This window comes from Rosa rugosa, chromosome 1 (assembly GCF_958449725.1).
Source record: "Rosa rugosa chromosome 1, drRosRugo1.1, whole genome shotgun sequence".
Taxonomy (NCBI): Eukaryota; Viridiplantae; Streptophyta; class Magnoliopsida; order Rosales; family Rosaceae; genus Rosa; species Rosa rugosa.
The window spans coordinates 5,921,004-5,930,026 of NC_084820.1; the positions used below are offsets into that span (position 1 = coordinate 5,921,004).

General features: G+C 34.7%; 1 protein-coding gene across 1 annotated transcript; it reads right to left on the reverse strand.

The window, feature by feature from the left end:
* Positions 1-4,046: 4,046 nt before the first annotated feature.
* On the reverse strand, positions 4,047-5,952 carry LOC133727061 (1-aminocyclopropane-1-carboxylate synthase 7). Its single transcript, XM_062154688.1, has 3 exons — positions 5,715-5,952; positions 5,335-5,618; positions 4,047-5,099 (listed from the first exon to the last, which is right to left on the reverse strand). Exons 1-3 carry the CDS (start codon positions 5,889-5,891, stop codon positions 4,241-4,243), a joined length of 1,320 nt encoding a protein of 439 aa, XP_062010672.1. The 5' UTR covers positions 5,892-5,952; the 3' UTR covers positions 4,047-4,240.
* Positions 5,953-9,023: the final 3,071 nt, after the last annotated feature.

Sequence of the window (9,023 nt, forward strand, 5' to 3'; positions counted from 1 at the left end):
GTGAATTGGGAAACCCTAAGGCAGTAGACAAAGCGTTAAAATCAGAGAGACGACTGATTTTTGTTTCACAGATGAAAACAACTTGAGGACGGTTCTGAGCAATCAAATCTTTCAATGCTCTCGTTGTTGTGTCATTGCAGATCCCTCTACAATTCCAACTAAGAATTTCCAAATCCATGGTAGTAGAAATTTTGCTTTCTAGATCTCTAGAAAGTAAACCCTAGCAACAATCAAACAAAAAATTAGAAGGGTGCAAGAACACATACACACACACTTATATACATACTATACATTATACGTGTGTAAATCAATATATATTGCCTCCAATAGATAAATAAGATAACTCTGAATATTCATGTATTTGTTCTCTCTCAATCAATTACTTTCCTAGCAGCAGTCCACTGGCTCTAAGTTTCTAATTGATTGATTGAATAAATCAAATTGTTATGGTGGAATTAAATTTTTTAATCGTTTGTGTCAATATCGTCTTCGTAAACAGCCGAAGTTTATGCCACTTTATGTTCTTCATAAGGACTACAATCGAATTATGCCTGCTTTTTGTCTTAATTTTGTCTCGCTACAACCACATTTTGTGCAGCTAGCTACCCAAATATGACTATCAGATTTACCAAAAAATTAAACTATTGACTTGATTACCATGATCTGTCGTAAAAACTTTTTTTCTGTAGGAGGCGAAACTTTGTAACTCTTGGAGGCTTGCTTAAATGTGAGCTTCCCAATGTCTTTTAATTAGTTTGTTTTAGCTTGGATGGTTTGACCGGATAATTATATATGTAAGTTTGTAAGCTATGGCCAGCTTGGCTTTTGATTATTGAATAACAATCAACTTCTATTCAAAAAAAAAAAAAACTGTCGTAAAACTGTATCGGTATATTTTGAAAATGGTGGTTCTCTTAAGCTTATTTAGGTAGGTTTTACTTCTGTAGATTTGACATCTATATGCGATCACATATATGAGGAAATCTAGCTATATCCATTGGCTTTGCTCAGAATCTGATTAGCTAACTACTTAACCTCTGACATGAACTGAAAACTTTCTTTAATCAGTATGTTAAATTATTTTGTATTAAAGACATGCCTTGAAGAAAATCCCAATATTCCAAAATCTAGTTATATTGTATTGAATCCCTCTGTTTATGTAATATGTGGTAAAGCGTACTAAGGAAAGGTTCGGATTCGATACCCCCTAAGATTATTTTAGATTTTATCCCAAAAAATAAACATATGAATGAGAGAAAGAGGGGTGAACAATCGCATATAATCTGTGTGAGGTAATCATATTAGGGTTCCTAATTGTAAAAATCGATATATATGAAGTAGCTAGTCGGCGTGTTTGTAACCTAATCAAAGGTCAAAAATCTTTGGGGAAAGATCCAATACCAATGACAATGTGACACTTGGGATTCTTTATTATAATGTGGCTATCTAAGATCAAGTTGAAGCTACAGAGTGAGAAGAGTAGAATATTGGGTAGGTCAGATGTTATTACTGGCATTGCCTCCCTTAGAATTAATTTGCTGAATTGGTATAAGCTCTAGGTCTTGTACTTTGTAGTTGGTAATAAGATTTCAATTGCATAAGTATACCCTTAATTAGTATAATAATCGATGATTCCTCATAACAGTGTGCGTACAAAAACGTTTTGTGAACCCCATATGATTTCATTACCTATTGAGGTTTTAAGGGACATAATCCCAACTATGGCAGCCTAGTGTTTAGTAATGTCTACTCAAAAGCATTACCCTAATTGTCTTTGTCTTAGAAATTTCCTGCATTTTCTGCAGAATTAATGATCAACCTTACATTTAATACACTACTATATATATGCCTTCTGTACTTTTGCTATTTTCTTAATGTTGTTTGGTCCGCGGTTGTAAAGCATGAAATGCGATCCACCATTGCCCACACAGACTATTGGACTTTGACTGCCAATAATTCATCACCATCAAGGGGCCATTCTATACTATGTCTGCACCTTTCTGCAATATTTGAATATGTTGAAACTCAACTTGCAATTTTCTTCTGTGGTATTTTCTATTTCCTATATCACTATATGCCTCTACATATGTATATGCCGAGAAACACCTTTTTGAAGTTTCCTCCCATCTTTCCGAAAACTGCATTATAGTCTATGGGTTTCCATTGTTGATGGTGATGGAAGAACTAATTAGTTATATTAAATATAATTTTTATGCTAATAATTGCAAACATAGTTGAAGTTTGTGCTCCTTAAGGTTATGATCCAATAACAACGACTATACACCCAGGCTTAAAGTTAGAGATAAGATTGCTTCATGCATTGATATTGTATTAACTAATTATATATAAGACGCGCCATGAATGCATGATTGACTAGTTTATTTCTGGTTTTGATTTTATAAATTCCATCCCTTTAAGAGAACCTCTTACGAATTTATTCCATTTTTAATTGAAATGTTTTGACTCTTTACTTGGTTTTCATTTTCTGTTTGTGTATCCAGCTCGTTTCCAACCAGGCAACCACGTACTCGAGCTCAGCTGCATATATCATACTTGGCTCATTTCACATTGGAACTCATGCATGAAAAAGTTCATATATATATGTGTGTGTTAATTATTTGTATACAAGTTCGCCGACTTACCCCTATATATTTATAGCTAGGCTAACAAGGCCTCGTAAATTGTATTCAAACACATGCATGCTTGCATATTTATAGCCACATGATTCATATTATTGCAGTCCTATCAAACAAGTAACTAGCCTAAGAGCATCTTTAGCAATACTAGCTATTTTTGAGTCAAATTTTAGCTGAAGTAGTTAAAAAGTCATTTTAGCTAGCCACTTTAAAATTATGTCTGCATCAATGCTCTCTATTTTAGCTAGTTTTGAATTTATATTATTTTTTAAATGAATATTAAATAGTTTAAATGTATTTGTAAATTACATAAAATAACTTAAAATTAATGTTTTAAATTATAGAGAGCCTCATCCCGCTCTCTATATTTAGAAGCGAGATAGCTAAAAGTTATAATAGAGAGCCACTTAGGAGTCTGGTGCAGCTGCTAAAATAGATAAAAAGCTAAACATGCTCTCCAAAATAGCTAAAGAGCCATATTAGAGAGTCTGCTAAAAATGGTCTAATTATTAGCCAGTTTAAGCGATAATACTTTAGTGTTAAAGTTGTGGAATGTGATATTGAAATTAAAACTACGAATTTTAAACTAAAAGTATTGCTTGATTGAGGGTAGTAGCATATAGGAATTGAAACTACAAACTAATTGTATCACTACTATTGAATTGTAGGGGCGAATAAAAATATCAATCATAAAGCAGGTTGCAAAAAGTTTAGAGAGTTCGAAAATATTAAATATTTACCTAGAGAGTTTAGCTAGACACATGATTGTTTCACATACATTTATTTCTTATGAATTTTGTGACCATCGGATCTGGCCAGAATTTAAAGGTAGGAAAACTTTGAGTGGTGATAACCAGGGGTGCCCTTAGTTTATCTAAATTGTTTTTTTTTTTCCCTTCCAATTTTCCGTTCAACTCTGCAGTGCTTTATATATGAAGTCTAAAACTTAACCTACGACACCAAACAAACCCATCAAAGAGAATTAGCATAGAAGGGTTGAAGGAACAAACTAGCTAGGGAGATTTCAAGTAAGATAAGACGAAGAGTGAGGGATCAAGAGGGAGCAGAAGCAAACGTCCTTCACCCTATAGCTTGCCATTGATTCCATCTTCAAGCAGATGAAGAGGAAGACCTGAATTTCAAATCGACCTTTATTTTGATTTTCTCAGAGGAAACAAGAACGAATCAATGTTTAGTGTTAAGCATCATGTAACCCGCAATTCTTGTTCTAGGTATGAATCCGAATATCCTATTATCTTAAGCATTGATTAACTAATTAATGCCTCTCATTATCTTATGCAAGATCTGAGCATGACGTCACAACGTCTAAGGGACCAACTTAATATTCCAAAGTTGATTGCATAAGAAGTCAAAGGCAAAAAAGTGATGTACGAAAAAGAGGCATAAAAATTAAATCGGAAACTTGCTTCTTCAAGCAAGAAAACAATTAAGAACGTCTTTCAGTTCAATCTGATGTACAGTCATGATCAGACAAATCCAGTTTTGAATTGGATATTTTGTCCTCAAAATTAAAGAATCAAAAGTAATGGGTGGAACCATTAAAAAAATTTAGGATGATCAAAGAGAGGAAAATGGATTTTTATCTAGTGCCTTCTCTCTCTTTGTTCCATAAAATTGTGTATTCTTTTTAGTGCCACTTCAAGTGTCTGCTCACTCATGTTGGCAAAGCATACCCTGAACCAACCTGGTTCAGAGCACTGGCAAGAAGAACCTGGAGATATATTTAGCCTCACCTCATACATCATAGAATTCCAAATAGCCAGTTCACCTTCCCTTGTTGGTGTGTCCAAGAATGGACCCAAATTCATCCAGCAAAACAAGCCAGCATTACCCTTCAAGCACTCAATTCCGGCGCTCTTTAAGCCTTCAATGATCATATCATATCTCTTCCTCAGCCTCTCTCTATTGGTTTTGATATAATTTTCGGTGAATTCCTTGTCGGATAACATGGAAGCCAAGAGTTGTTGTGTTTGAGAAGATATTAAGGTGAAGCTAGACATTCTTCTTGCTGTTGTTACAACTTTGTCATTGTATGAGTATACTGTGCCAACTCGAAAACCGGGAAGACCAAGGTCTTTGGAAAGGCTATAAACAATGTGAACTCTTTCAGAATTCTTATACTGTTGGGCTTCAAGAATCTCTGCGATACTTACGAATTCGGAAGATGAGAAGGCGGATCCAGAGTAGATTTCATCAGAAACAAGATGGATGTTCTTTTCGGTGACAAAATCAAGAATCTGTTGAAGGACTACCGTTTGGATTGTTGCACCTAATGGGTTGGATGGATTCGTAATTAGGACCCCTCTCACTTTCATGTTCATCGTTTCTGCTTCATTATATGCAGCTTCTAAAGCTTGAGGAGTAATCTGGAAACTGTTGGAGCTGTCACAGTGGATTGGTACAATGTTCACTCCAGTCCTCCACCTCAAATCTCTATCAAATCTGAAAAAAATGAAATTTGACTTAACATTAGTTATGAGGATCATATTTATATGGAACTGATACAAAGTATGCATGATCATGAGTACGCACTCTTATCGGAAGTCTGACATGTTATGTTTGCGAAACTGTCGATCTAGACAGTCAACATAATATGTAATACTCTGACAAGAGAACATTACCCTTTGGAGATATATAGAGCGTAAATTGTAATATATAGATAAGAATTGGTACTTACCCTGGGTAGTATGGGGTTGGAACTAGCAAAGCATCACCAGGATCAGCAAGAATGAAAGTCAACAGCTCATTCGCTGCGGTTGCGCCAGCAGTGAGGACTATCCTACTAGGGTCAAACTTGGCTCTTCCTCCTCTGATTTGCTCCATGAAACTTGCCATTGCCTTTCTGAAAGACAAAAGGCCATGGTAGTCTTGAAACAAGGCATTTTCTCTAAACCCTTTTGATCCCAAGTTGGAAGCTTCTGGATGTTGTTCCAGGTACTCTTCCACCAAATCAAATGAAACCTGTTCAAAAATAACAAATTAATATCAGAGGAAAATTCTTAAAATGAATTTTTCATTCACAGATATTTGATATTAATTTGTCTCGCAGTTACTCACTTGATTCTCTGCAAGTCCCATCTGTATAACTCCAGAAGCGTTACTTGATTCATCGTAAGGGTTTTCATCGTATGCTTTCCAGCCTGCAAAATATGGAGAGTCTTCCCCATGAGTATCAGAAACAGCTATTTTTGATAGCTCAACAGAAGAAGAGGGTTGCTCAATCTCTATAGCCATACTAGCTTTTCTTTCTTTTAGGAGTACTTCCTTTGAAAGCTGTTATGACTACAAAATGAAAGAGAGGAGAACTGTACTTGATTTGAATGAAACCTTTTGTCAAAAGGATCCCTGCTTATATAGGGTTTGAATGGCTTGTAGTTTATTAATTTGACATTAAAAAAAAAAAAAAAGGCCCCTCAACTTGCCTGTTTTTCTTCAAAAATATAAAAAGAATCAATCATTGATCCTTTAACGTAAGCAAGATATATCAAATATGCATCAAAGCTGGCCTTTTAGATGTACTGTTAGTCTCGATCATGTACATCTACTACGTGCCAACTGTTAATTAAATTCTGCCATCTTTATTAATCTCCAAAAGATATGTATCGAATATAGTGGTTAGGTGTGTTTAATTCTCTTAATTAACAAATCCTCATGTATATACTTCACAATCTATGACAAATCAAATCCTTGCCGGGAAAACCTAAATTTCATGCTTGATCATGGAAACCAAACATTGATTCGTTAAGAAGTAATGCTAGCTTGTGCAAACTAACTAGCTAGCTAATCTTTGAAGAGATCTAAGAGTAGTTAAGTTCGACGACCTGACAAAGATACCAATTACCCAAAGATTAAAGATTCTGATTTCTGAAGATATGATGACTCCACCAGTTCCTCTTGCAACATAATTTATAACTTCTTTTGGTTTCTTTTTTGGAGATGCATCTTTTAGGTTTATTTGAAATTGTGCATAATAATAGGCTCTCAACTTCTCAAGAATAATAAAATTCTACAAGTTTGATTTGTTGCAAAATGCTGTGGTTTCTCTACATGCGAGATGTGCGATTGTGCCATGTTAACGTGTAGTGGTACCAATATTCATTTGATGATCCGAGATAATCTTAAAAACTCTAACACTGTTCGAGAAAGAATTCTAATGAAATAAGAAGAAGAAAAAAATTTAAAGGACAGACAATAGTACATTTTGGGGCTCAAGATGGTAAAAATTCAAATCCATGTGCAAGAACTAAACAGCTAGGCAGCAAACATATAGCAGATAACGTGAATGGTGTTACCAGATGACGACTAGGGGCGACTATTCAGCCTGCAAAGGAGAGACAAGTATCAAACAAAAGGTCTGCATCAGATATGAACTTCATTTTTATATAATTTGCATACATAACAAATCTATGTTATATTAAATTATTAATAATAGGATTGAAGTCATGGGATATTACACTACTGTGTATTCTCAGTGGAATGAGGTTTTGGTTTTCATCTCATTAATTAGAAACAAACTCAGCACAAGTTGCCCGTTGGTTTGAAAACCATGAAATGTGTTGTAAAAGAATAAACCTACATGTTCCTCGAGAAATGTTGCACCCCAAGTTGGCCTCTAAAACATCATTGTACGTATGATATATATTATCATTACAGAAAATTAACATGGAGCTATCAGCTATGGCTAGTTAGTTTTCACCGATTGTTAAGTAAAGACATAAGGTCAAGTACGTACATCTGAATTCTAAACCCTAACCTCTAATTAAGACGAGGTATACATACTTATTTACATCTTGTATACCTAATATAAGCAAAAGATATCTATAGAGTTCCTCGGAATAATTTTTAATTGTGCAAACCAAAGAGAATGATGACCTTACTTGTTACATGAACTCTAAATGTTAAACCCTAATTAAGCAAAGCTCTATGAAGTTTATAAGATATATATACTTGTACACCTAAACTTTAAACCCTAATTATCAAACTATCAGTAAGTATCAGAGCCAGCTTCTGCAGCAGCGATTACAATTAAGCTAAGCATACCGACTACAAAATTAAGAAATCAGGTACTAATTAGGAACTAATCATGTACTCGAGCTCATTTCTAAGAAAGCTGGTGTGTCACATTTCGAAGTGGATTCCACAACTGATTACGAGAGGAAACATGTCAATGCATGTTGGAAGCTAGCATGCACCAGAAAATGGGACTGACACGTATGACACGGACAGACCAATGTGGCTTTACAGTTTACAGTCTTCTGCACTGTCCAAGATATATGGCCTTTCTGCAGTGCATCACCCAGTTTATCTGCTTAATCATCTTTATCAAATAAGTTGGAAAGTTGTACAGGACAGTGAGGGGAATATATTTATACTACAGCTAGTTGGATTAATAAGATTTCTTAATCGTTTAGTAGCTACTGTGTCAACATCTGCTAATTAAGTAAAAGAGTCAAATTATATGTCACTTTATGTTGCTAATAAGGACTACAACCCAGTTATACTGAAGATACATACGTGGTTTTGTGTCCTTAATTAATTAAGTGGCATGCTAGCTAGCCTTGTTGCATTTGGTGCAGCCAAAAAAGACCTTCATAGTTCATTTTTGAATCCCTCGAATCATTTCATACTTCTAGAATAGAAAAGCTGAAGAATGGACAGAGGGGTGAATCACATATGATGAAATGAGGGTTTAATTTTCTGAAAAGAGAGATGTGAGTTGGCATGTTTGTAACCCAATTTCAATCAAAGGCCAAATATCTTCACGAAAGATATATCGCCAATGACAATGTGCCACTTGGGATTCTTAGTTTATTATAATCAAGCTAGGAAAGATCATGTCGAAGAGATATAGCTAGATCAAAATATAGAATATTGGGTTGGTAATCAAATATTAATAGTACTCTCTCTGCTGCCTCTATTCGATTTTGTTTATGACTAACTAAGACACGTCCATATATACTTACATAAGCAAGTACTTAAATTATAACAATAAACAATTTTTTTGAACAAGTTTTCTGAAAGCCATGAGCTTAATTGTGAGTCTTTGATAGACAAATATATATATATATATATACAGATCCTATCCAGAGCGGAGCTCCGCTTTGAAATTAAACGAGTGAAGTTCGAGTTTTTGGTCATTTTTCAGTCTCACATCCACATCTCTACCGTTCAGTTTTTAGGTACTAGTGTATAGATCATCTTTGTAAAAATTTTCAGAGATGATCTATACACTAGTACCTAAAAACTGAACGGTCGAGATGTGGATGTGAGACTGAAAAGTGACCCAAAACTCGAACTTCACTCGTTTAATTTCAAAGCGGAGCTCCGCTCTGAATAAGATCTGTATATATATATATATATATATAT